The following is a 26,686-nucleotide window of genomic DNA, read 5'->3' as shown; positions in this document are numbered from 1 at the left end:
CCGACTTTGTCAGTGTCCTTGACACCTTGCCAGACCAGAAAGTAAAGTGACCTGAAACCATACATGCAATGCAACCTCTTTGGTACGAAGGTCTCTTCTATGTCAGTAAATTGATTTGACCCAATTGATTAAACAAATTGAATATTACCGCTAAGTGGAATAGATCCTTTTATACAATTCATCTTAATTCTAAAATTTTCACACTAATCGAGATTAATAATAAAGCTTAATAAAAGGAAAGGAGGGCCAAATAATACGAGCTGTGGATCGATCCTATTTAACATCATTTAGATATGCTAAATAGAACATTATAATAGTAGTAAATAAATTAATCGACATAAAGGAAAATTCCCAATTAAGTCAAAAGATCGCATAGATGCAGCATGAAATCAATCAAAATGACACTTACGTGAGCCTAATAGGCTAATAACAACTAGTGATTAGCAAGTTAGCAACCATTAGCCCCTATAGAGACGCAATTTTCCCTAGGTGAGAAATTATTCACCGCCTTGCAGCCTCACCTCCCTTCTCATATTCCCTCCCCTTTAATCCCTTCATCATCGGCCATCGCCATCCCCATTCCCATCACCACCTCTTCATTTTTCTTTATAAAAATACCTCGCAAATTCCTTTCCTCTTTTCCTCTTTTATTCTTGTTCTCCCTTTCGCCACTCACTCTCCCCTAGGGTTTCTGTTTTCTGGTTTCCTCTCTATATTACTCTGTCCACGCAAATTGCACCTGTGGTGGTTCTGTCAATTTTGTTTATTGAGTCTAGGGTTTTTGTTTTCTCGATTTGGTGCCGTGAGATGCAGGTTGGAATCAGATCGGGAGCCGTCTGATCGCTTTCGCTCGGTTTTGTTGATCGAGCGGGAGCGACGTCGTACCGATTTTGGGGGTACGATTGTAGTGTATGGAAACTAGAAGCCGGAAGCGGGCGGAGGCTTCCTCTTCGTCTGGTCCCACCACTCGTTCTCTCTCTAACAGCAACAGCAGCAGCAGCAACAACAACAAACGCCCTCGCCTATCCTCCACCGCCACCCCAACCACCACGCGCTCTCGTGCCTCACGCGTTCACGTCCCCATGGACCCCACCTCCACTAGCGAATCTTCCGGTTCACGTCACAACTCCCGCCGCGCCAAAATCTCCGACAATTCCGCCGACAAAGGAAAAGAAAAAGAACACAACAACAACAACAACAGCAGCGATAACAATAATAACAACAGTAGCGAAATCCCTAAATTGAATATGGACATGAATATTGACGACGATGATAACGACAGCGAGGGTGGAGTCGGGATTTTGCATCAGAATCTGACGACAGCGAGCAGCGCGTTGCAAGGATTGCTGAGGAAGTTGGGGGCTGGTTTGGACGATCTCTTGCCCTCCTCCGCGATGGGAGGGTCTGCCTCCTCCTCGCACCAGAGCGGGAGGTTGAAGAAGATTCTGTCCGGGCTGAGGGCTGACGGTGAGGAGGGAAAGCAGGTAGAGGCATTGACGCAGCTTTGCGAGATGTTGTCCATTGGGACGGAGGAGAGTTTGAGCACTTTCTCGGTGGATTCGTTCGCTCCTGTATTGGTTGGGTTGTTGAATCATGAGAGCAATCCGGATATTATGTTGCTTGCCGCTAGGGCTTTGACGCATTTGTGTGACGTGTTGCCGTCTTCTTGTGCTGCTGTTGTGCATTATGGGGCGGTTACTTGTTTCGTTGCCCGGTTGCTCACTATTGAGTACATGGACTTAGCTGAACAGGTTAGCTACTGATATGTGTTTTTGGTATTCTATTGTTTGCTATGCATATTTAATTAGTTTGGTCGGTAGAGGTTTAATGGTTTGTCGGTATGGAAACTAATGTTGACAGTGTAAATGGTGTTATTTTTAGCTTGTGACATATATGGTGTGTTGAGTTTGTTGGACACAGTTGTAATCTACGGAGTTTATGTGGTTACATTTGTAATTGTTATATTTGTCGAGCATTTATGTCAGCTTTGGTTTTTGTTGTTTATTTACGATGGATATGGTGTGTGCAGTCTTTGCAAGCCTTAAAGAAGATTTCACAGGAGCATCCAACTGCTTGTTTGAGAGCTGGCGCTCTAATGGCAGTTCTTTCGTATTTGGATTTCTTCTCCACCGGAGTTCAGGTAAGTAACTTTATTAGTTTTGACTTTATGCTTGTTAATAGAAGAGAGTTTATTTTTGTTTTCCTTGATGCTTACTGCTGAGCCACGCTACGTTATAGCGAGTAGCATTGTCAACAGCTGCAAACATGTGCAAGAAGCTCCCTTCAGATGCTGCCGACTTTGTGATGGAAGCTGTTCCCCTGTTGACAAACCTTCTTCAGTATCACGATGCAAAGGTAAATTCGTGGTGTTTTGTTGATTCATCATTAGTTTCCCCTGATTTGTGTTTGGTTTCTGTTTCCTCATCATTTCCAATGTATTTTTGTAGGTGCTGGAACATGCTTCTGTTTGTTTGACTCGAATTGCTGAAGCTTTCGCTTCGTCTCCGGATAAATTAGATGAACTATGCAACCATGGTCTGGTTACTCAAGCTGCCACTCTCATTTCCACCAGTAATTCTGGAGGCGGGCAGGCATCTCTGAGCACACCAACCTATACGGTAAATTTATATGTGCAGTCCTCTTTGGATTTTTGTAACATATTTGGAGGCTGTATGTCTGATTTTGAGGAATGCAGGGTTTGATACGGTTGCTTTCCACTTGTGCAAGTGGATCCCCTCTTTGTGCCAAAACTCTGCTTCATCTTGGGATTAGCGGCATTCTCAAGGATATACTATCAGGATCTGGTGTTTCTGCTAATTCAGCTGTTCCACCAGCTTTGAGTAGACCAGCAGAGCAGGTAGTTACTGCTTCTTTGGCTAATTCTTTTCTGTCTATGAAGATGCAGTTATGTCAAGTTTTTTATTTTCTGGTGTGGATGTCAGAAATACAAACTTCATATGATTTCTAGGTTTTTTTGCCCTTGAAATATATTATACATGCAGCCTTGCCCTTTCGGAGTTCATTTATGTGCCTTTATAACTCTTATGCGTCAGTAGGCACCTTAAAAGCCCCTGGCTATTCTCTTTTTGCATGTCAGATGCACATTTAACATGTTTTGTTTCTTTTAACTGTGTAGATTTTTGAGATTGTCAATCTAGCAAATGAGCTTCTTCCTCCTCTCCCGCAAGGAACAATTTCCCTGCCATCCAGCTCCAATATGTTTGTTAAAGGTCCTGTTGTTAGGAAGTCTCCTGCCAGTAGTTCTGGGAAACAAGACGATACAAATGGAAATGCTTCGGAGGTTTCAGCGCGAGAGAAATTATTAAGTGATCAGCCTGAGCTTCTGCAGCAGTTTGGAATGGATCTTCTTCCTGTTCTAATACAGGTGATTTTTTTTGGTTCAAATAGCTATATTTTACTTGTTTTAGTTAGTTTATTTATGTTCCAAATTTTGTCAAGCAGATATATGGTTCCAGTGTCAATAGCCCGGTCCGACACAAATGTCTCTCAGTGATTGGAAAATTGATGTATTTCAGCAGTGCTGAGATGATTCAGTCTCTTTTAAGCGTAACGAACATATCAAGGTATCCACTTTTTATTAATAACTGTCCTGAAATGCTAACATACTGGTGTGTATGATAGTACTCACACATACACTTTGTTGTTTGGACCTATAGTTTCTTAGCCGGTGTATTGGCATGGAAAGATCCACATGTCTTGATTCCTTCTCTCCAAATTGCTGAGATTCTGATGGAAAAGCTTCCTGGTACTTTCTCTAAGATGTTTGTCAGAGAAGGTGTGGTTCATGCTGTAGACCAACTTATTTTAGCCGGCAACACAAATACTGTTCCTTCCCAAGCATCTTCTGCTGATAAGGATAATGATTCTATACCTGGATCATCACGTTCTAGGCGTTATAGACGGCGCAGTGGTAATGCGAATCCTGAATGTAATTCATCAGAAGAATCAAAGAATCCTGTTTCAGCAAATGTTGGTTCGCCTCCAAGCTCGGTGGAAATTCCAACAGTGAATTCCAATCTTCGAACTGCCGTTAGTGCATCTGCTAAAGCGTTTAAGGAGAAGTACTTCCCGTCAGATCCGGGGGCTGCCGAAGTTGGAGTTACAGATCATCTTTTACATATAAAGAATCTTTGCATGAAGTTGAATGCTGGTGTTGATGACCAAAGGACAAAAGCAAAGGGCAAATCAAAAGCATCTGGTTCTCGTCTTGCTGATTTATCTGCTACCAAGGAGGAGTACTTGATTGGGGTGATATCCGAGATGTTAGCAGAACTAAGTACAGGGGATGGTGTATCCACTTTTGAGTTCATTGGTAGTGGCGTTGTTGCAGCTTTGCTTAATTACTTTTCTTGTGGCTACAAGGAGAGAATGTCAGAAGCCAATATGCTCAAGCTTCGCCAACAAGCATTAAAAAGATTCAAGTCATTTATTGCTGTGGCTCTTCCAAATAGTTTGGATGCAGGGGATGTGGCTCCAATGACAGTTTTAGTTCAAAAGCTTCAAAATGCTTTGTCATCATTAGAGCGTTTCCCAGTTGTGCTGAGCCATTCCGCTAGATCATCTACTGGGAGTGCTCGTCTCTCTTCTGGACTGAGCGCATTGTCTCAGCCTTTTAAGTTGCGCCTTTGTCGAGCTCAAGGAGATAAATCTCTTCGTGATTATTCTTCAAATGTGGTACTGATTGACCCCTTAGCAAGTTTAGCTGCCGTTGAAGAATTTCTTTGGCCTCGAGTTCAGCGAAATGAATCTGGCCAAAAGCCTTCGGCATCTGTAGGGAATTCCGAGTCTGGGACTGCACCTACGGGCGCTGGTGCATCATCTCCTTCTACATCTACTCCTGCTTCCTCTGCTCTCCGTCATTCTTCAAGATCCAGATTATCTGTTAATATAGGGGATGGAATGAAGAAGGAGCCTTCGCAAGAGAAAGGCACTAGCTCATCCAAGGGAAAAGGTAAAGCTGTTTTGAAGTCTGCTCAGGAAGAGGTAAGGGGACCACAAACAAGAAATGCTGCTCGTAGAAGAGCAGCTCTAGATAAAGATGCACAAATGAAGCAAGTGAATGGAGATTCTAGTTCTGAGGTATGCTGTATATACTCCAGTTTTTGTGGTTCTATTATTTTAGTTCTTTTTACCTAAGCCTTGTAAGTGTAGGTTGCAAAAAGTAAATCATGTTATTTCTGTGGGTTTAAAAGTACAGTTAAAACATTGACGTAAAATGAGTTGAAAAAAATGGAAATAAATGCCAATTCATGTTTAATGCAAAAGCCGTAAGTAAGTTGTGTCTGCATTAGTGTGTTAATTTATAAATTGAACTGAAGCTTTATGTGTTCTTACGTTTTAATTAAGTATTAGCCCCCTATTATTATAGAATTTGTCCTGTATTAACATCACTCAGGCAATGAATAATATTATTTCATTAGTTATTCTTTTAAAATGGTCGATCTTTAGTAGTTATTCTAACTTAGTGCATTCCTTTGAATTTTACCAATGGATGTGTAATTTTTTGGAAACTTTGTCTAACTTCAGTTGTTTACAGAGAACCCAAAACATTGTGCTTTCCTGTAGATGATTCTGTCTTGATGATGATGTTTTATTTCCCTTTTTATGTTATATTTCAGTCCTGGCCTTCCCTTTGGCCTTTGGGTGGCTGAAACAATGCCCCACAGCATATGTAGTGCTGAGTGTACTATCAAGTCATTTTACAATTTCTTGATGAAAGTTATGATATGATATTATGCAAGCACATGTATCGAAGAATTGACTTCACTATTGTTTTTTGAAAAAAGACCTAACTGAACACAATACTCTCTAAATGCTTATTAGACTTTAGTATGTCTTGTGACATACTTCACTGGGCATGCTGTATGAGATCAACTTTCTACTTTTGATATGTATTTTCTCAAGTTTGAGGAAATGGTGTAAAATTTTGGTGCAGTAACATTTTTAGTTAACAAACTTATGTCGTCTGAGTGAATCTTCTAGAAGTGGTGGCAATAAATTTAAATTTATGTGCTTCCACAGTCCAATAATGTCTTAACATTGTTGTCTTTCTCTATACCCATTTTTAGCACTCTGACCAATAACTTCTTTTCTTTTTAGGATGAAGAACTGGATATTTCTCCTGTGGAGATTGATGATGCATTGGTAATTGAGGATGATGACATCTCAGATGATGAAGATGATGATCATGAAGATGTAAGCTATCTTATAATTTTGTTCTTCCTATCATTTCTTGAAATAGGGTGTCTTCCATTCAGCTACTTATATTCATCATTCGTGGTTCGAGTATATTAGAAGTGATAGGGATGCATAGTCTTTCCATACAAACAGATGCAGTGTTAACTGCTATATCAGTTTATATAGGAGTTTGTATCTCCAAAATTAAAGGGATTGAATCTCATGCATAAGTAAATACTGAACTATCAAGGAATTAATTGGGTAAGCAATGTACATCAAACCTGTACTAATGTTGGTTTGGCATCTGATTCAGCTTTTCCATTGATTTTTTGTGCATGTTTGAGACTTTGCTAAACAGGAGGTTAGCATACTTGAGTGCGGTAGAAAAAATGGATAATTGTATAATGGTATTATTCATTGCATTGACAACTTAATTGAGAAGCATTTTGCCTGAATTTTGTGAAATAAAACAAGAAAGGGAATTAAATGGGATGCATATTGAAAAGAAAGAGAGTAGTACAATGGCTGTTTGGTTGAATTTCAAATCCTATACATTAACATGTTCTTTCTTATGTGTACGGAGAATCTTCTCTCTCCACCAGCAGTACTAGTTTAATTGTTAAATGGTGCATACTAATGAATACATAGTCATTTGCTTATAATACATCCATTCATGATTCATGATTTGGTAGAAAGTGAACGATGATGGAATGAATTGCATGAGAGTTTTGATCTTGCTTTTAATAAACGATGGACTGCACCTTTCCAATAAAAGATAGGACCATTAGTAGCTGCAACTTTTTTTTATCTTTTGAGTTCATTTTAAGAATTATTCCTAAAAGAACCATTGTTTTATTTCAGGTGCTAAAAGATGATTCTCTTCCTCTCTGCCTGTCTGACAAAGTGCATGATGTGAAATTGGGAGATTCAGCTGAGGATAGTACCACTGTTCCATCGGCCAGTGATAGCCAGAATAATCCAGCTTCTGGATCCAGTAGCAGGGGTGCTACAGGTAGGGGTTCTGATTCTGCTGATTTTAGGGGTGGCAATTCTTATGGTTCAAGGGGTGCAATGTCTTTTGCTGCTGCTGCAATGGCTGGGCTTGGTTCTGCAAATGGCAGAGGTGTCCGGGGAGGCAGAGATCGGCATGGACGTCCTCTATTTGGTAGCTCCAATGAGCCCCCAAAGTTAATTTTCACTGTTGGTGGGAAACAGCTTAACAGGCATCTGACTATTTATCAGGCCATCCAGCGACAGCTTGTGCTGGATGAGGATGAGGATGAGAGGTTTGGTGGCAGTGATTTCATATCTAGTGATGGAAGCAGGCTGTGGAATGATATTTACACAATTACATATCAGAGGGCAGACAGCCAAGCTGATAGGATGTCTGCTGGGGTTTCAAGTTCTGCTGCTCCTTCAAAATCTAGTAAATCTGGTTCTGCTTCCAATTCCAACTCTGATTCAGCGTCTCGAATGTCACTTCTAGACAGCATCTTGCAAGGGGAACTTCCTTGTGATTTGGAAAAATCTAATCCTACGTATACGATTTTGGCACTATTGCGTGTACTAGAGGGTTTGAATCAGCTTGCACCTCGTTTGAGAGCACAGACAGTCTGTGACAGTTATGCTGAGGGAAAAATTTCGAGTTTAGATGAGCTTAGTGGAACTGGTGTTAGGGTTCCTTATGAGGAATTTATTAACAGTAAGCTCACTCCCAAATTAGCCCGACAAATTCAAGATGCTCTTGCTTTGTGCAGTGGCAGTCTTCCCTCGTGGTGTTACCAGTTGACAAAAGCATGCCCATTCTTGTTTCCTTTCGAGACCCGGCGACAATATTTCTATTCAACAGCTTTTGGATTATCACGTGCATTGTATCGTCTTCAGCAGCAGCAAGGTGCCGATGGTCATGGATCAGTAAATGAAAGAGAGATCAGGGTTGGGAGATTAGAGCGCCAGAAAGTTCGGGTCTCCCGAAATCGCATCTTGGATTCTGCAGCTAAAGTAATGGAGATGTATTCTAGTCAGAAGGCAGTGCTTGAAGTAGAATACTTTGGGGAAGTTGGAACTGGATTGGGTCCTACCTTGGAGTTCTATACACTACTGAGTCGCGACCTGCAGAGAGTCGGACTTGCAATGTGGAGGTCAAATTCCTCATCAGAGAATCCGTCAATGGAAATTGATGGGGATGAAGGCAAAAGTGGTAAAACCAGTAATATATCTGGAGATCTAGTTCATGCTCCTCTTGGGTTGTTCCCTCGACCTTGGCCTCCTAGTGCTGATGCCTCTGAAGGTGGCCAGTTTAGTAAAGTTATTGAATACTTCCGACTGCTTGGACGTGTAATGGCTAAAGCTCTTCAAGATGGGAGGCTTTTAGACCTGCCATTTTCAACAGCATTCTACAAACTTGTTCTTGGTCACGTAAGCTTATGACGAAACTGTTTTAATTACAGTGAACAAATTTTACTGCTATCTATTTTAAACAATATGATTTGCTTTTGTTTTTCAAAGCCTATAATTTCTAAACCTTTGCAGGAGCTTGATTTGCATGATATTATTCCCTTTGATGCCGAGTTTGGGAAGATTTTGCAAGAGTTGCATGTCATCATTTGTCGAAAACAACATTTAGAATCAATGACCTCTGATAATTGCGAAGAAGCTGTGGACTTGCGTTTTCGTGGGGCCCCGATTGAAGATCTTTGCCTGGATTTTACTCTTCCTGGTTATCCAGACTATATTTTGAAACCAGGAGATGAAAATGTATGGTACCGTAATGGTTTTCCCCTGTTGCTTCTCATCTAAATTTGTATGTTTTTTGACATTTGCAAATTTTTTAGGTTGACATTAATAACTTGGAGGAATACATATCCTTGGTAGTTGATGCCACTGTCAAGACAGGCATCATGCGGCAAATGGAAGCTTTTAGAGCTGGCTTCAATCAGGTTAGTTTCTCTCTTTAATCTTGATGGTTTTTATGATCATACAACAAAAATTGTTGAGCTTGAAAATCTCATTTCATTGAATGATCAATACTGAAATGATTGTCTTAGTTGGAGGTGCCATAAAACTTGAAATTTGTTTTAAATTACTTCGAAGGCAACATTGATGGAATTAGCACAGTTTAGAATCTCTGGAAAGTTCAGAAGAAGTAAATTGCAAGAAGCGGTTAAGTCAATTTTTTTCTGGTTTCTCTCTGTATATTTGTATCCTTGAAGGGCTCTGGAGCTTGGAAAGATCTTGATGAACCTAATAGCTGCTTGTCTCTTCCCGTTAACTGTTCTTGCAATTTAAATTCTGAATTACTGCTGTTATTATTCTATTAGTCTAGTATATAGCTAAATTTGAGGAAGGTGTTGCTAATTCGGATACAGTATCCATTTCTTTCTATTTTAACATGCTATTTTACCAGATGTGCTTGTCTTGTTTTTCTATATTTGAGTTCTAAAACTCACTACTATGCTGCATCTAACAAGCAGGTCTTTGACATCACATCATTACAAATATTTACTCCTCATGAATTGGACCATCTGCTTTGTGGCCGTAGAGAGTTGTGGGAGGTACTTTTTCACTTAAATTATATCATTTCTACAAATTACAAGATGTGGAGAACTGTATTATTTTATCATGGCTAACAACTGTCTTTGACTTGTGCAGCCTGCGGCGCTTGCTGAGCATATAAAATTCGATCATGGATACACTGCCAAGAGTCCTGCAATTGTTAACGTATGCTTCTTGCTATGGTGATTGACATCTTTCTGGAAACACTGATTCAAATATGATATTCATATGGTGTTTTATTTTTAATATCATCAGTTACTAGAGATCATGGGAGAATTCACACCAGATCAGCAGCGTGCCTTCTGTCAGTTTGTTACTGGTGCACCTCGTCTTCCACCGGGTGGGTTGGCGGTGCTGAATCCAAAGCTTACCATTGTCAGAAAGGTAGCACCATGATTTTGAATTTTAAGATTTGCAGATTTCCTTTTTTTTTTTAAATTAGTATTTTGAGTTGGTGTTTGTGTGTACATGTGCTTTTTCATTTTTAAAAATGCTTTTAACTATATTGTTGTGAGTCCTGGGTATGCGACATGGAAATAGAATTTGATACTGTTGGAGGTTGGTTCTTCTTCCAAGCTTTGTCATATTGATTTTAACAATCCCCTTTGTTATGGGTCATGTCTTCTCTTACTAGTAAATTAGGCTTATCTCTCATTTTATGTTTGCATATGCATATGCATATGCATAGTACTCATTCTTGGGTGTTCCAAATCCCTGCAGCATTCTTCAACTGCACCTAATACAGCATCAAATGGAACCGGGCCTTCGGAATCAGCGGATGATGACTTGCCAAGTGTCATGACTTGTGCCAATTACCTGAAGCTTCCTCCTTACTCTACCAAGGTACCCATGTTTGCTAAATAAGTGAACTGTCATTTATATCTACTTAAGTTTATCCTGTTAATAAATCTTGCTTAAATTATAATTATTGTACTTGCAACAGGAAATTATGTACAAGAAACTGGTTTATGCAATAAGCGAAGGGCAGGGATCTTTTGATCTGTCATGAGTTCTCAAAACTAACCGATGGACCTTTGTATATTAATATATGTGTCATCAAGTCAATTCTCTTACCTGGGGATTATTCATCTTTGAAAGTAGCATCATATTTCAGTCAAATAATGGCTGCTTTTCACTGCCCTTGTATCAATGTTCACATCATTGGCAAGGTTAGTTCCCATATTTTGTGCAGTTCGAGTTTTTTGTTTCATTATCGCAAGTCAGGTTTTCCATTGCCTTATATTTTTAAGTTTCAGCGACTTGTTGCTGATATCAAGTAGGTTTTTCTGCAGTTGATTTTTTTTGTTTCAGGTCAGACTTCAGGCTGCCACAGTGCCACACTCTCTCAACAGAGATTTGAAGAGGGAAATTGTGGAGCAGTTTTTTGGCTGCTGCTAGGACTTTGTATATAAATAGGAAACTTAGATTTTTTGTCTTTTTTCCCTCAATTGACAAGTTATTGGCTGCAGAGTCGACATAACATGTATGGCATAAAAATGATGGGAAGGAAAAATAAATTGTTGAAATGTTATGCCTTATTTTAAGCTCATATTCTTTTCAATTTGAAATCTTTGATTAAGTAATTCTTTTTCATTGCCTTTTGTTCTTTGTGGAATTTATTGGTGGACGCATTCTTGTTTTTCACTTTGATGTGAATTAATGTGGGAAGTTTGTGAACACAATGTTTTGAAAGGAGATCTGATTGGATATGTTAACTAAGCATTGTAAACCCAAAATTTCGGATAAAAGGACGTCAATACAAAGCTCTGGCCTTGAAAGGGCGAGGCAGAGTGATTTTTGAGATCGCATATAAAATTTTGGAATATGTTGTGTCCTAAAAGTCAAGCTTGTTTTGGCACACCACCAGTCATAAGTGGGAGGTGCTTGGCTTGGGTCCGAATGCAATTTTCCCATACGATATTTCAACTGTTCTAAGAACCTTGATAATTTTACATATAATTTTAATAAAATGTGCCTTGCTGCAGACTTGGATGTGTTCGAATTTCAGCACTAGTCATGCAGCAGTGTATTTCTTTCAGATGGAAAAAAAATGTGCAGAAGATGTCAAGAATGCAACTTGATAAGAATATATCTTGCTTCAACGATCGATGAACTGTATAAAGAAAAAGAAATAAATGAAACAAAAGGTGACTCTAAAGCATAAGATTGACCGGGAGCCTCTATGTTACATTGAATGTACCATACACAACCAATAAGAACCACATAAATTGTGGGACCCACATAATTATGTGGTTCTTATTGGTTGTGTATGGTACATTCAATGTAACATAACAAAATCCAGATTGACCACTATATTCATTTCCCGGTTTAAAGAAAAAGAAAAAGAAATGTATAAGGTCAAATGAAATCTCAAAATCTACTTCTTCCAAAAAATTAAAACTGCTATTCATTAAGCTGCTGCATGATCTTCAACTCAAACCCATGATTGCAAACATACTGTTAAACCTTTATCTAACTATCTCTCTTATACTACTTGAAGCCGCACTTCACTTGAACGGCCAGACTCTTCTTCACATTGGGACAAGGATCCCAGTTCCTGATTAAAAGCTCTTTCTCGAAGGGAATTTGACAGGTATGTTTCCCCAAGCAGAACTGCAAATGAAAAAGCAAAAAAGGGTAAGTTACCTTATGACCCAAAAGTTGAAAATAGTGTGTAAGAACGGAGAATATAATATTACGCCCGTTCAGGTGCAAGAGCAAGACCAATAGGAAACAAGCTTGACACACAGGACCTAATACCATGTTAAGTTGAGAAGATGGTGTTAGGATCAAGATTTTACCCTTTCAACAACTTCCTTTGTATCTTGTGCATTGCAATTTCCATATTGATAGCCTCCACAGATACCTATTGAATCACCGTAGCTAGCAAACTGTACATTGGTGATTACTTTGAAGTCTGGGCATGTCAAAACAGCCGATGCTTTGCGATTATTAGCTGTATATTCCGACACATTGTTCTTTGATCCCCATGACTGCACTGGAGGTGGGTGAATGTCTGAGATGTAGCTACAGATTGTATCTCTATCAACTACAACAAATTTAATCTCTTCAGGCCTTGCTTCTTCCTCTTCTTCCAATATCACCATCAGATTGCCCGTTGGCTTTAAGTATGATCTTGGAATATGGTACCTAAATTATCAGGGGGAAAAAAAAAATTGCTCAGTTTTGCCTCTCAATATAACTTTCAGTTGATTGACAATGACTACAATACAAAAGTTGCTTGATACTATGCTCTTCTTCCAAATGCAAACTTGGGGAGATGAGGAAACAAAAACTTGAAAACTTTTTTAACAGGTGAAACGATGTACCATACAGAACTGCCTTGTAGAGGTGCCTTATTTCAGTCAACGTATATAGTTTCTTCGTGTGTTTGTTACTTACTCTGATTGAGTAGGCTGGCCAAGAGGAGACAAGTAAGAGATCCAATATCTGCCAATGCTTTGACCATTGATCCAAATCATACCTTTGCCCATCCTGTTCATTTGAATGGCTATTGGGTGGTTTCCTTCAGGAGCATCAAAGTATGTCTACAAAAAGTGCTGATGCAAAATCACTTCTCTGAATTTCAAAGCTATAGGCCTATGTTTACTTGCCTATTTGCTTCTGCATTACCTTGAACCATGTAAGAGCTGGCCTTTTGCCTTCAATCTTTGTCCATTTCACCTTGTTTAGTCCTCCTAGAGTGAAAATCTTAGCTTCTTCACCATACAATCCAACCTGCAAATACGCACCAATTGACTTGCATTACTATTAGTATTCAGCTAGACCATTCTATAGAGTGAGGAGGGCTAAGGTTCTTGCTACCTGATGAGCCCATCGATTTTTTGTAAGTTCAAGAGTTCCAGTGTTCAAGCCAAGAATCTCTACCCTATGTGGCCCTGCGAATCTTTTCTCCATGTAGGCACCGCTATCCTTTTATCCGCGAAGAGCTCATTGATCAGTTCCTCTTTGATAATTCATCAGCTAACATTTAACAACATATTTAAGTTAATGAGGTACTTACTGGGAATCCAACCACACTGCCCAAGATTTGTATATGGTTGGGGCCTTCCTTCAACTTTATCGGCTTCCTGAAGACAAAACTCTTATCTAAATGGCTCCCATGTCCATTTCCTTAAATACACAAGCATAATCAGCTAAGAATATGGAACACGTTTGAGTTTCACTAAACGGGTACAATTGTGTGTGCTTACCCACGTATTCGCCATTTACAAAAGCAACTAAAGCATGGCCTAGACTTGCAACAATTAGAACTGGGGAAGCATTTGCTCTCATTGGCAAGTCACCCCGACCCAAAGTTATTCTGCAGTTGCAAAAGTACAGAGAATGTTTGATCTTGGCACTTGTAGATGCACCAACAGTAGGCAAGAAAAATTTATCGAAATTTATCTATGTGATTTAGGATTACTTACATCATTGAATACCAAGCATAGTCTGTGGTATCTTTTGTGAGGTTAAAGAGCTCCAATGGGTTCGTGGCCTTATTTTCAAGTTGCTCAAAGGTAGGAATACTTTCTGTGTACGTCTCCCAGTCCCAGGAAAGCCTCTTGTTTGCAACCACTGATGGCACAAAGTTCCTCGAATTATGTTGTGATACAATCTGTTGTTTTACATTATCAATTTTGCTGTTAGCTCATTTCTTTGCAACAAACTGCTATGATATGAATTGAAATGCACAACGCTAAGGGGTTAGGACTTACAGTTTGAGTGTTGTAAACTACAGTCTGGCAGTCAGGAAGGATGCTAATCGATTTTGAAGGAAGGTAATAGTTTCTACCCCTAAAGCTAATAGTCTTTGCCATATAAGTACTGTTGTTGGATAAGAAAGCAGCACAAGCCCCATGTCCTTCATAGACTATTGCCTGCAAAACAGAACATGGCTTGAGTTTAAGTTTTTGTTTTAATTTCTTTTCTTTCTGTATTTGGAAGAGCACGTTCTGTTTGCTACTTTGCTTACCTCTAGATCTTGGCCTAATTTTTGGACGCTAGGATATCCCCAAAGGAGAGCCTTCTTGCACAACTTCAAAGCCCTGTGCAGGTCCTTGAGGTGACCCCATTTCGGATCCCTTTGCAAACCTGCAACTCAAAATAATCAGCCGAGTTACACAGCTGCAAAACTGAACAAATTTTCTGAACTTTATTTTAGATCCGCACCAAATTCATCAAGAGGTGCTTCATCATAGTATCGAGTAGTCACAAAATTGGCACTTGTTCGACCAAAATTTGTCCCACCATGGTACTGCAAACACAACTTGAAGGTAAATTTCTTCGTCTTGCATTGGAGAAATCACAGAAAAGAATCAAAGGAGCTTCCTACCATGTAGTAGTTAATTAGTGTTCCATTTCTTGAGATGAATCGAGCAGTTGAAAATGCAAGATCTTCTACTGATCTTTGAGATGGTGGATCTCCATATACTCTAAACCTGGAATGTATGATATAACAATTTCGTCATTACCATCAAATTTTAACCCATATTTGTTTCATTGAGATAATCAGCAGAATAAATACTCACTGAGCGGTCCAGTTCTCAGTCCATAGAGATGGCTTGTTGGGTTTATTGGGACCAGTGAAAGTATCTCCACAGTACCTTCCATTGCAAGTATTGATCTGCACAATGGAGCATATGTTAATGTCACCAGTTTCTTTTAATCCAAGAAACATTTCGTGCACAAACAAAACTCACAATTGGATCAGGAGCATCTTTTTGCTTGCACATAACCCATGGCACTCCAATGTTCATCCCAACAGCCAAGTTTCCTGTCCACTGCACATACTTATTTCCTTTTTCTCTATATGCAAGTTGAATTGTACTGTACTCGTTTTCGATCTGCAATGTGTAAAAACGAATTCCATGTCAGATTATGAAGTAAAATGTGAAATATTGGAAGATTAGAGAATTAGAGAGGAACTAAGAACCTGAACTAAGATAATGGGGCCTCCTTGTGACGCAAATAACTTCTCGTCTTTCATCTTTTTGATGATCATCGTAACATATTTTTTCATGTGGTACTGCAAATGGGAAAATTCTTAATCACAGAAATAACTTGAATCGTTGCATTGGATTTCAACATTTGTCTCAGATCATCAATTAACATACAAATTTACCTTGAATGGTTCGTTATCAGAACGAAACGTGATATTTTGGACCTCCCTTAGCCAATAAGGCAATCCTCTGAGGTTCAAATTGAATTCCAAATTAGGATACAGAAAATTTTAAACAGGAATTAATGAGAGAAGACAGATGAAGGTTGTGAAAATCGAATTATACCCGTGATTCCATTCAGCTTGAATGAAAGGTCCAAGGCGAAGACTTGCATACATACCATGTTCCCCAATCATCTTAATGAATTTCACTAAATCATACTGTCCTTGAAAATTGTACTGCGCATTGAAATTCATTCCATTAATCACATTTCCTAGTTAGTGAATCTTTACCAAGGATTAAAAAAAATAATATATGCATTATCTCATGTAACCTGGCCTTGCACTGGTTCATGAATGTTCCAAAATACATATGTCTGAATCACATTCAAGCCTCCGCGTTTAGCCTTTTGAATAAGATCAGGCCACATCTGAACCACGATTCAACATAATCATTAGCCCGAAATTCATCAAAATCCTAAAAAGTTTCATCGTCAAGTGCATAAATCAACGCTTACATCAGGGGTGCTTCTAGTGTAATGAATTGAACCCGAAAAAAGTATCTCCCTTTTGCCATTAATGATCAAAGACCTCCCATCATAAGTGACACCGAGCGTCTTGTTTCCGTCAGCTACTGCAAATGAAGCCAGCAGACTAAGGAGGGTGGTGATTAGAAAAAGAAAACTGCTCATCACCATTGTTAAGTACCACTCCGAAATTGATGATATGTGTACGATTAGACCCCCCACTGATAGAACTGCAAATGGATCTCCTGCTTCTATGACGAGGAGCCCTGAAGCTGAAAAGCAAATGCCCTGCTGGCAGGACACTCTGATAAGAGAAGCACAGTGCAAAATATAAGGCCTTAAATGAAACACCGGGGGTTGTTTTTGAGCCTAATTCATGAAAGCTTTTACTTTCTTTCTAGTTGTTTTTTCTGTTGCCATTGTTGTTGATGTTCCCATAATTGTTTGTCTCAGTGTTAATGCTAATCTCGGAGACAGTTGTGAGAGTTTTGAAGGTGTCTGAATTAGGACCGGATTTACTTAAGAATCGGTTGCTGAGCTTATGTGTGCAACAAGAACTCGAAAGTGGCGGGTAACTTAACAGAATTTTAAACCCCCCTTTTTTTTTTACTGTTTACACTCACTTTTTTTAAAATCTTGCTGGTGTTAATTACCACCAGTCATATCACAGCTTTGTCATCATTTAGACTAATTACTTCTCGTTATTTAATTAAATTTCTGTTAAATAAATTTTCCATCTTATCATTAAAAAAAAAGAATATTTTATGTAATTTGATTGGTACGAATTTATCTGAAATATATAATCGCTTCAAGTTGAAAGTACAAATAATATTTGTTAATAATGCTACTAATGTTTATGAAGATAATTAGGTTTAGCCATTTTATTATATGCAATTTTTTTTTTTGTGGTTATGCATATATGCCTATCAATGTAGCACGTTTATTTAATTCCAATTCGAGTGATTAACTAAACTAATAATTTTCATCATTTTCTCATCGTTAACGTGATATTTGTGATCGTTTACAGTAAATAAAATATATTTTTTCAATTTCCTTAAGGTTAGGGGAGGCTTTGTCAAGATACGAAACTTTGTATACTAAAATTAATTTTCTCAAACAATTAGGGGTACAGTGAAATTATCGAAAAAAATAACAAAAACAAGAAACGCAGCGTTTAAATAAAAAAATTTGGTTTAAGAGACTTGTTCCCTCCAAGAGAAAATAAATTCTCCCGCCCGAACAAAATCCATTTTGCTTTCACTTTGAATACCCAAAAAAAAGAAAAAAAAAACAAGCAAACAAACAAACGCTACACAATCTTCTTCGCAAAGTCAGTGAAAATGTCAAATCACCAAGAGGATCTTAGCCTTCTCCTCTCTCTTCAAGACAAAGTTTTAGAGACTCCTCCAGGTTCTCCTTCAAATCCAGGCTCTTCTTCACCAGGTAACACCAAACGCTGCGTTTTGTGCGTTTCCAGGTTTTTATTAGACACTCTCATTTCGAAGTGAATTGAGTTTAAGTTTTCTACTTTAGTTTTAGAAACATCGATCTGGGTGTCTCTTAGTTTGTTGGACTTTCGTGTCTTTGACTCATCAACAATCGCTCCAGGGTTTTACATGGATGTTGACAGTTCGTTATGCATTATTGATATTTTTATTTTTCTAAGAGATTGGTCAGATATTCGATAATTTTGTTATAAATTTCATGTGGGTATTTTTTTTTTTTTTTCCAAACCGTTGGATGTGAGTAGGGTTCGAGTTCTAGGCCTATTGCACCATCACAATCACAAGAGGTTTTGTCAATTGAATCAATTAGCATCCATAAATAATTAAACTGGGTAGTTATTAATTTGTTTGTGATTTCGCAGGCTACTTATCTGATGATGGATCTCCAAGGCAGCGAGGGCAAGTGGACATGTCTGCTTTTAGAAATATTGTTCAAGATTGTCTTGATTATGAGCCAAAACCAGTTGATAAGATCAAAAAACCAAAACTATCAAAGAAGTCAAATGATCCGGAGGTTGAAAACTTTTCTGGCTTGCGTATAAGGTAAATTGAGAACAAAATAATGGTCTTCTTACAAACAAAAGAACTAGGAAATTTCTCTAACATTTTATTTTTTTCTTCAGGAACCCAGTGGTCGCCCCTTCAGAGCTCAGTGAGCGTTTCTCAGAGATCAGATTTGTTCGGTTGTCCACTATAAAGTACTACATTAGACTTCATATGCTTATTTATCTGCAATGTTTATTCTTGTGATTATGCTTTACTTATCATGAATCAGAAGTAATAAGATTTAAAAATAAAAGTAATAAGATTTAAATTGCAATGTGGTAGCAATTTTATATGTTGGGTTATTGTAGGAATTTATTGCTGGGGGACACTCTTTCGGGCTGTTGGGCTACTGTTGCAGTGTTGACTGAAAAGGGCCATCCTAAGACTAGTTCTATAGGGCAGAATTATTGTATATGGAAGCTTGGGTGTTTGGAGGAAAATACTATTTCGGTCTTTTTGTTTGGTGATGCTTATCAGAAAAATTGGAAAGAGCATGCTGGAACAGTTTTTGCACTGTTCAATTGTAGTGTTCGCAAAGATGCCAAGGTATCAACATGTCATATACTAAGTGGGGAGTTTTGTTAACTATTAATTTAATCTTTCTTCAAAACGTTTAAGTTTTTGGTTTGTTATTATAGGGACCAGGTTTTTCTTTGAGTGTGAGCTCCGCAAGTCAAATTATAAAGATGGGTACTTCAGTCGACTATGGAGTTTGCAAAGGAAAAAGGAAGGATGGGATGGCTTGTAACACTGTCATAAATAAGTATGTTGCGGGCACGCCTTACTCCTTGCATCACCTTGTTATGTGAACAACATTCCTTAGCAATGGCTCTTAGCCTCTGTTTCAGAATGAATTGAGTTTGATAAAGTAATTTTAATGAATTACGAAGAAAAGAAAGATCATGAATGTAATCAGATGCTTTGGTCCCAATAGTTATCTTGCCTTGGTAAATTTGTTACAAATCTATTTCATAGCATTCATTAATTTCAAATCTAATCCAATCTCATTCAAGTGCAAGTTGGTCAATCACCGATCCATTACAGCTGAGTACAATCTTCATAATCAAATATAATTGCACAGTTTCTGCATTCTCTATGGATCATTTTGTTTCCCTCATACTCACTCTCGAATTAGCAAATTTTCATTTTCTGACTTCCTAAGTCATTTTGTTTTTTCAGGCGCAAAGGGATATACTGCGGTTATCATAGATTGGTAAGCATAATTGTCTAAGTCCTCAATCTTGTTAAACCAATATACCTTGGCAGCCAGTTTGCTAATCACTAGTTTTTATATTTTTCGTACAGAAAGCATCAGATAGATTTATCACAACTCGAAGTGAATTAAAGGGAGGGTAGGTCATCAATAATTGGCATCCTTTTAAATCTTTTTGCTGTTTTACTGTAAGCGGTATTTGTGTTGGCCTCTGATATGCCATCTAATTTTCTTATAGGAACTTGAGAACAGCATTTAGGAGCCCTCTCAACTCAGAAGGCATTTACTTATTTGACCCTCTAACTGATAGAACAAATTTGCAAAAGCCCAAGCAGCCCGTGAAGGTATTGTCAGTGGAAGGACTCAAAAAGGCTTTAAGGTTTGTCATAGTTAGGATTTAATATTCGCCTTTGAATGCATATAGATGTCCTCCAGTTACTGCATAATGAGTTTGATTGATGTACTTGAATGATCAGTAATGCAGGCAAAGTGACAACAAATACACACTCACAAGGAATTAGATTTCTCAATGAAATGGCAGGTATAAGATAGCAACTCTCCCTGCATGTGCTAGCTGTAACTACAACAATGTCCTGACATGCATTATTTCATTACTGCAGGCCCAAAAACTGGGAATAGAGAATCTATAAAGCCAGGCCGACAATCTACTAACTTAGAAAAGAGGTAATCATATGTTGGACTGAGCATTAGGCAACTGTTGTATAATCATCTGTTATGATTATCTTCCCGTGTCATTGACAATATATCTATCAAACCTCAGGAAATCTCCTACAGTGAAACCAGATCCATCACTAGTTACGAACCAACAGGCAGACGACAAAAGAAGGAAAACAGACCAGGGCCAAGCATTGGCTGACAAAACTCAAAAGGGAACAGGAAAAATGATTGAATTGGACATGGTTAGTTCGGATGAAGACTTTTGAGGACTTATTTATCATCCATCATCTTGCAGTAGCAATGAAGAACCTCTTAACTTATGGAAATAGAATCGTAGAACCCCCAAGATCCTCATTTGTGGTTTAGTCAACAGCTACATGGATAAATTATTGATGAAAATTGTCTATTTCTCCTGGAAGATGCAGTTCAAGATTGGGGGTGAAGTTCTGATATTTTCACTCCAGAAAACTCACCCGATAGTGAACTGCAATGGTCAGCAGATTGATTCTGCAGCTCTACAGAATTTTGCCAGATTATAGTTAATTGTCATTCTCTATCTTGGGAGGAATCGTAGAGCTGTGAACTTAAAAGACATCTTCAATTTTTCAAACAGGTTAATTGATCATCCTGCTATAAGGAAATACCAGAGCTAATTGTATTGTAAGTTGTGTTTTCCAATTATTGTGATTCTATACAGTGCGTCGTAGTCCATAAATTTTGTGATAAGGTTATAATTTTCATATGAGATTGAAACTGAAGCAAATTGGGAAGGGACCGGAGGGACCATTGCTTTGGCCGAAGATAGAATTAGCATTTTCGATCATCTATGCACATGGAGTTGGTACTTAGTACTAACCGCCCCATGTGCTCTCAGAATTTGATAATATTTTTAGTACATGTTTTGTTGACCTAATTAGAGTAATTTGATCATTATAAATTAAACGTCTTGTCAATTACGTACTGGGTACTTGTTTTAAAGTAAAATTCATGTGAACCTAAGACCTAGGCTCCTTTGAAGGCGTAAGCTGTGACTTCACTATGTTTTACTAGGCTGAAGATTTTCTTTTTTTTTTAGGTCGTTCATGGTGATTCGTCATTCACTCCTAAATTCAATTTTGATGTTGATGACATTGATAATTCATTATTGATTGACTTTTTGAGGTAGATGGAAGGAGAGTTTTTTGCTAACTGAAATGAATTGGTGGGGATCGGATCAAATGAAATTGCTTCATTTAAGAATTACTTTTTCATCAAGAATTAGGCTTAGTTGATTCGTCATAAATCAAAGGTATTAAAATTAAATCCAAGTGGAATTTGAATCATGCAGTTTAGTTAAGATGTCTTTCGATGATTTGAGACTCGGTTACTATTGGTTATGTGGGGCTACGTGGGGTCAATAAACCCTTAGCCTCTCTTAACAACCACCTTATTAATGAAATAAAAAATGAAGCCGGTTCGTGTCACGAGCATTGAAGTTGACGGGCCAATAAACTCGAAGAAACAAATTTTGAACCAAACCCAGTTGTCCAATTCATCTTTCTCATCTTTCTCTTTCATTGGTGAGTCATCTTGAGTCCCGCGCATTTACTTTTTTGAGTTTTAATATTTGCTTCATGCATAAGGCAAAGGCCCACCATCTGTTTGTGAAAACGAGAAAATTACCAAGTGCACAATCTTTCACATTATCATCACCATCCTTCTCATCAACTTTGGCACACACAACCATGCATTTTTCTTGTTCATTTAAGGCCTCGATACCCCATCTCACCATGGGCCCCATCGACTTTATTACTGTCAAATAAAATTGATTCTTTGAATATGATTTTCTTTTTTAAAGGTTATTAGGTTTATGATGCCATTTGATCCAAAATAATAGACAAGATGAAAATAAAATAACCTGTGAGAGAGTTCTTATCGTAGATGGATCTCCAAGTTCTTGGAATACTCTTAAATTTCAATTAAGCATCCAAATTCTGTTCAATACCAACAAAAACATCACTATGAAAGATTTTATCATCATAATAAATGTGTTCCAAAAAGAAAAAGTAGAGTAAATGAAGTGTGTTAAAAAATAAATCAATCTTAATTAAGCAGGTCTAGTATATTTTTCATAATAACAGGATCGTTATAACTCATGCCATTCAGCTTGATATTAAATATTGCATTTAAAGAATTAATTTATTGTCATCTTGATATTTAAAAAAAAATGGACAAAAAGGATTTTAATACAAAATCCGAAGAGAGAAATTTGGAAAGTGACTGGTGATGGTGGATGCGTTTTAAGAGTCATAAGAATTTTGGGACCTGTGAGATTTTGGATTTGAATCTTTAGCTGGCGGGGGCTGTCACTTTAGTGCCCACCATTGAATTTGAAACCAAAAAAAGGGAAAAAGAAAAGTGCCCCTTTCAACCCAAAAAAAAAAAAGTGTTAAACAAACAAGGACTATTCACATCATGATCCTTCAATTTTAGCGGAATCACAAATAATAGTAATAATATAATTTCTATTTTTTCATGTAAGTCTATGGTCTTTCTTAACTATTAAGAATAGATTAATAATTACGTAATATTAAAAATTTAACTATTACATACCTCAAGCATTTGAAACAAATGACTCCTATATAAACGTGTTTGAGAGGTGTAGAATTGAATAATGAATTTTTATTAAATTTAACAATAGATTAAAACTAATAATTTTGTGAATGTTAGTCGATACAATTAATAAAATATTTTGAACGATACAAAATAATTTAAAGTGAAAAACTATGATCACCTAGAATTTGAGTCCCACTACCTAGAATTTGAGTCCTACACAAAGCATTATGGGGGCTAAATTCATTTCTTAATTATAAATATCGATAATTATAAATTCATTAAAGATAAAAGTCTGAACAATAGTTCATAAGAACCAATATAAACTGATTTCAATAATAATATAATTATAAAATTAGTAATTATTTTATATAAATATTAATTATAGTTTTATTGTAATATTAGTGTCAAAAGAGGGGGGGAACTTATGATCTCGTGCATGGAGTGAGATTTTAGTTTTCACTCATAAAATGCTAACTGTAAGAAAAAAAATTGACAGCAGAGCGGGGACCTATATAAAAATGGATTAAAATCTATCGCCTTAGCTATGATTTTATCGAAACAAGGAGACTCAAATGTAATTGTCCGAAGCCAAGAAAAAGGAAAAACAGCAAAAACAAAATCGAAAAGACATAAATAAACGCAGCACACTCGCCCCGGTCTCTCCCTCTCTCCTTTGTCTGTCTCTGCTCTTACAAAAATGCCGTACTTGTTCTGAGTTAGGGTTCTGTAGCTGTAAAAACAAAGAAAGACGAGTAATAAAGATACTGTCTTAAGTGCACGTGGCGCGAGATGAGTGCATCGAGGTTCATAAAGTGCGTGACGGTCGGTGACGGCGCCGTCGGCAAGACTTGCATGCTCATTTCTTACACCAGCAACACTTTCCCGACGGTGACTGACCTAATTTTACATCTTCTGTTTGGTTTCCGGGAAAATGCGAGAAAATTTATCTACTCTGAGAACGAAAGTTTTCGGCTTGACTGATGCGTATTTGAAAAGTTTGACTTACTTTTGATATGCTTGTTAGTTCTTAGGTTTCAAAAAGTTTGTTCCTTTATTTGTTTTTGTTTTATTTATTCGAGAATGAAGATGAAAGTTTTGATTTTTAGTGTTATTAGCGACAGCATATTTTAAGCATAAATGCCTAGTGATAATGGGTATCTGTGGAATTTCTGTTTGTTGATTTTGTTTTTTTTTTTTTCTTGCCCTTTCCTTTTGTGAAATTCTTGAATTTTTCAAATGGGTTAATATTGTATGTTGTTGTTCAAACATATGTTGAAAAAATGTTGACTTTTAGTATCTTGACTATTGAATTGAGGGCTAGAAGAAGGTCTTCTGTTTGTTTTGGTTATTTCCTCTTTGCTCTTTGATATTAGATGACAAACACACCCCCCCCTCCACCAAAAAAAAAAGAAAAAGTGAAAAGAATGTAGAAGTTTGAAATGTTATGCTCGGGTTAAATTTTGGTAGTCATTTTCTGTTGAGATGTGGCAAATTAAGGTCTTTTTTGTTGGTGTGTTCATTGTGCTTTTGATTCTTGATTCTATGGATGTGGTTCTCTGCTACTGTCTTTTACTTCATGCAATTTTGGTGTTTTTGGTATGACTGCAAGTAAGAGATTGTTAAGTTAAAAATGGTTTCTATCTTCTTTTGCTTTGTATTGGGAAACAGGATTATGTGCCAACAGTATTTGACAATTTCAGTGCAAATGTGGTAGTGGATGGAAGCACTGTTAATCTTGGGTTGTGGGACACTGCAGGTAAATTTCTTGTTTCTTAGAAACTCATTTCTTATCATAGATTTGATGGTATTAATTTTGTGGAATTTACAGGCCAGGAAGATTACAATAGACTAAGACCATTGAGCTACCGCGGGGCAGATGTCTTCTTACTTGCATTCTCTCTCATTAGCAAGGCCAGCTATGAAAATGTTGCTAAGAAAGTGAGACAGAAACTTTTTTTTTTTAACTAGCTTCTCATTTCCTCTTGTTCTAATGCTTGATATCTGATTGTGGTGTGCTGATGATTTTTTTTTTTAAACAATGTATAGTGGATTCCTGAGTTGAGGCATTATGCACCTGGTGTTCCAATAATTCTTGTCGGGACGAAGCTCGGTTAGAATCTGCCATTCCCACTTTTTTCTGTATTTTATTACAATGTTGATAGTAGCAACTATTAGTTGTCTGTACCTTGCAATTGCCACGTAATGCAATGGATGCCACATACAATTAATTCTTTTCTTGGATAGGAGCTTTAGATTCATGGTATACATATCCTGGTGCAAGAATTATCAATACATTGAAGTTCTTGTGGAAATTTATGAGCTAGATATCTAAAGTATAAATGCAGTTGTGCGAAGTTTTTGCATTTATCTAAACACTGTCAGCTTCACCTCTTCTTATAGCACATTCCTAATGATTTCGAATTTTCAAGGGCAGATTGTGCCATGTAGATTCATTACCAGCTTTTTGACATATTGAATGGGTTCTCTTCTACCATGTGACATATACAGGACTTTAGGTTTGTTGACATTTAAGATTTTTTTTTTAATTGAATTGTTATGATACGTCTTATCCAGATAGTTATGGCTGTTGTGGTGTCTCTCGCTACTAACTTGCCCCTACCCTACCTACCTACAGATCCACTTGTCCACCGTTGTGCTTGGAAGCTGGATATGTTCCAGTGGACTATTAATTTTTGTGTGGAAGTATTGATGTGCCTTGGTTTTGATGTGGCAACTGAGGTGTCTGACATAGATTATGCGCTAGTAATCAATTTTATTTTGTTAAGACATTTCATTACAAAATGTGGCCTATGAGAGATCAGTTTTCTTCTTGTAGATCTTCGGGATGATAAGCAGTTCCTTGCAGATCACCCTGGTGCAGTGCCAATTACCACGGCCCAAGTATGCGCTGTTGCTTCCCATGTTCAAAACTATCTGTCTATATATATATATATATAGGGGATTATTTACTATTGATTTTCTCATCTTGCCTTTTTCTGTGGTTTGAAGGGGGAGGAATTGAGAAAGTTGATAGGTGCTCCTGTTTACATTGAGTGTAGTTCCAAAACACAACAGGTATATAAATTTTATTTGCTTCATTAGAATTCATAAAGAGAAAAAGTTGCAATTACCTTATGGTTGATGGTATTTTAATTACCTGATGTGAATACAGAATGTGAAAGCTGTCTTTGATGCGGCCATCAAGGTGGTTCTCCAGCCGCCAAAGAACAAGAAGAAAAAGAAGAGAAAGGCACAAAAGGCTTGCTCTATATTGTGATTCTTCAAAACAAGAGTTCTGTGAAGGAAACGTGACCAATTCATAATTTATCCTAAATCTTACGTTCTATGTTTTCCTCGACTCTTCCTGCCTCATGGCAGAAGCAGTGGTTTATGGTCTCAACTGACTCAGTTAGATGGCTATGTAGAAGCATCATATTACGTGTTTCTCGCTTTGGGTTGTGTTTCAACGTGTATATTATTGATTTATATATTGTCTGCTAACGTGCAACTCTTCTTTTCTTTAGGTCTAGTTCCCTACGATGTATCACCTAGATTGCAGAAATTCTCTTTCTATGAGAAAGCCAAACTGGTTCGGCTTGTATCATGTTTCATAATCAAACGCTGATTTAGTATTACATCTTAAGGAACTTTTTCTGTATTCGGTGTCTGCCGTTGAATGATAATATTATTATGGGTCTATAGAATA

At 37.6% G+C, this 26,686-nt stretch overlaps 4 protein-coding genes across 6 annotated transcripts; 3 read left to right on the top strand and 1 right to left on the bottom strand.

Annotated features, from left to right (window-relative positions):
• Window positions 1-534: 534 nt before the first annotated feature.
• LOC102606600 (E3 ubiquitin-protein ligase UPL3) lies at window positions 535-11,336 on the top strand. Of its 3 annotated transcripts, none has more exons than XM_006486686.4 (18): window positions 535-1,751; window positions 2,030-2,140; window positions 2,239-2,355; window positions 2,448-2,618; window positions 2,696-2,857; window positions 3,137-3,385; window positions 3,463-3,584; window positions 3,678-5,100; window positions 6,121-6,216; window positions 7,060-8,616; window positions 8,731-8,955; window positions 9,033-9,137; window positions 9,672-9,752; window positions 9,850-9,918; window positions 10,009-10,137; window positions 10,474-10,596; window positions 10,697-10,922; window positions 11,065-11,336. In XM_006486686.4, exons 1-17 carry the CDS (start codon window positions 912-914, stop codon window positions 10,760-10,762), a joined length of 5,646 nt encoding a protein of 1,881 aa, XP_006486749.2. In that variant the 5' UTR covers window positions 535-911; the 3' UTR covers window positions 10,763-10,922; window positions 11,065-11,336. The 3 variants fall into 3 exon arrangements, with proteins under 3 accessions (XP_006486749.2, XP_006486748.2, XP_015388277.2); XM_006486685.4 differs by having other exon boundaries at window positions 11,046-11,336; XM_015532791.3 differs by having other exon boundaries at window positions 11,034-11,336.
• A 723-nt stretch (window positions 11,337-12,059) lies between these two features.
• On the bottom strand, window positions 12,060-17,020 carry LOC102612206 (beta-galactosidase 13-like). Its single transcript, XM_006486791.3, has 19 exons — window positions 16,435-17,020; window positions 16,252-16,347; window positions 16,044-16,156; window positions 15,881-15,947; window positions 15,692-15,784; window positions 15,459-15,602; window positions 15,288-15,382; window positions 15,092-15,197; window positions 14,929-15,013; window positions 14,732-14,850; window positions 14,475-14,636; window positions 14,187-14,374; window positions 13,968-14,077; window positions 13,778-13,887; window positions 13,579-13,686; window positions 13,387-13,491; window positions 13,156-13,301; window positions 12,555-12,903; window positions 12,060-12,366 (listed from the first exon to the last, which is right to left on the bottom strand). Exons 1-19 carry the CDS (start codon window positions 16,612-16,614, stop codon window positions 12,244-12,246), a joined length of 2,499 nt encoding a protein of 832 aa, XP_006486854.2. The 5' UTR covers window positions 16,615-17,020; the 3' UTR covers window positions 12,060-12,243.
• Window positions 17,021-17,516: 496 nt separating this feature from the next.
• Window positions 17,517-21,155, top strand: LOC102630884 (uncharacterized). The gene is made up of 11 exons (XM_015532780.3): window positions 17,517-17,886; window positions 18,311-18,491; window positions 18,572-18,646; window positions 18,803-19,040; window positions 19,133-19,257; window positions 19,674-19,707; window positions 19,800-19,846; window positions 19,946-20,086; window positions 20,184-20,248; window positions 20,328-20,391; window positions 20,489-21,155. The coding sequence occupies exons 1-11, from the start codon at window positions 17,784-17,786 to the stop codon at window positions 20,649-20,651; spliced, it is 1,236 nt and encodes a 411-aa protein (XP_015388266.2). The 5' UTR covers window positions 17,517-17,783; the 3' UTR covers window positions 20,652-21,155.
• Window positions 21,156-23,604: 2,449 nt separating this feature from the next.
• On the top strand, window positions 23,605-26,638 carry LOC102630577 (rac-like GTP-binding protein RAC1). Its single transcript, XM_006486682.3, has 7 exons — window positions 23,605-23,868; window positions 24,649-24,736; window positions 24,809-24,918; window positions 25,027-25,090; window positions 25,817-25,881; window positions 25,990-26,055; window positions 26,153-26,638. Exons 1-7 carry the CDS (start codon window positions 23,770-23,772, stop codon window positions 26,255-26,257), a joined length of 597 nt encoding a protein of 198 aa, XP_006486745.1. The 5' UTR covers window positions 23,605-23,769; the 3' UTR covers window positions 26,258-26,638.
• The last annotated feature ends 48 nt before the right edge of the window (window positions 26,639-26,686 follow it).

This window comes from Citrus sinensis, chromosome 8, assembly GCF_022201045.2.
Source record: "Citrus sinensis cultivar Valencia sweet orange chromosome 8, DVS_A1.0, whole genome shotgun sequence".
Lineage (NCBI taxonomy): Eukaryota > Viridiplantae > Streptophyta > Magnoliopsida > Sapindales > Rutaceae > Citrus > Citrus sinensis.
The sequence above is the reverse complement of the archived record's forward strand: the minus strand, read 5'-3'. Positions and strand labels throughout refer to the sequence as shown.

What these genes read in the sequence shown, in the direction of transcription:
- LOC102606600 (XM_006486686.4), top strand. Translation starts at nt 912, where the DNA reads ATGGAAACTAGAAGCCGGAAGCGGGCGGAGGCTTCCTCTTCGTCTGGT. An exon ending in ACAAACTTGTTCTTGGTCAC is followed by an intron (nt 8,617 to 8,730) that starts GTAAGCTTATGA and finishes AAACCTTTGCAG; the next exon opens with GAGCTTGATTTGCATGATAT. An exon ending in AGCTTACCATTGTCAGAAAG is followed by an intron (nt 10,138 to 10,473) that starts GTAGCACCATGA and finishes AAATCCCTGCAG; the next exon opens with CATTCTTCAACTGCACCTAA.
- LOC102612206 (XM_006486791.3), bottom strand. Translation starts at nt 16,614, where the DNA reads ATGGTGATGAGCAGTTTTCTTTTTCTAATCACCACCCTCCTTAGTCTG. An exon ending in AGCACCTCTTGATGAATTTG is followed by an intron (nt 14,851 to 14,928) that starts GTGCGGATCTAA and finishes TTTGAGTTGCAG; the next exon opens with GTTTGCAAAGGGATCCGAAA. An exon ending in CAGCTCTTACATGGTTCAAG is followed by an intron (nt 13,302 to 13,386) that starts GTAATGCAGAAG and finishes CACTTTTTGTAG; the next exon opens with ACATACTTTGATGCTCCTGA.
- LOC102630884 (XM_015532780.3), top strand. Translation starts at nt 17,784, where the DNA reads ATGTCAAATCACCAAGAGGATCTTAGCCTTCTCCTCTCTCTTCAAGAC. An exon ending in GTTCGGTTGTCCACTATAAA is followed by an intron (nt 18,647 to 18,802) that starts GTACTACATTAG and finishes GGGTTATTGTAG; the next exon opens with GAATTTATTGCTGGGGGACA. An exon ending in CGAAGTGAATTAAAGGGAGG is followed by an intron (nt 19,847 to 19,945) that starts GTAGGTCATCAA and finishes ATTTTCTTATAG; the next exon opens with GAACTTGAGAACAGCATTTA.
- LOC102630577 (XM_006486682.3), top strand. Translation starts at nt 23,770, where the DNA reads ATGAGTGCATCGAGGTTCATAAAGTGCGTGACGGTCGGTGACGGCGCC. An exon ending in CCAGCAACACTTTCCCGACG is followed by an intron (nt 23,869 to 24,648) that starts GTGACTGACCTA and finishes ATTGGGAAACAG; the next exon opens with GATTATGTGCCAACAGTATT. An exon ending in GTAGTTCCAAAACACAACAG is followed by an intron (nt 26,056 to 26,152) that starts GTATATAAATTT and finishes ATGTGAATACAG; the next exon opens with AATGTGAAAGCTGTCTTTGA.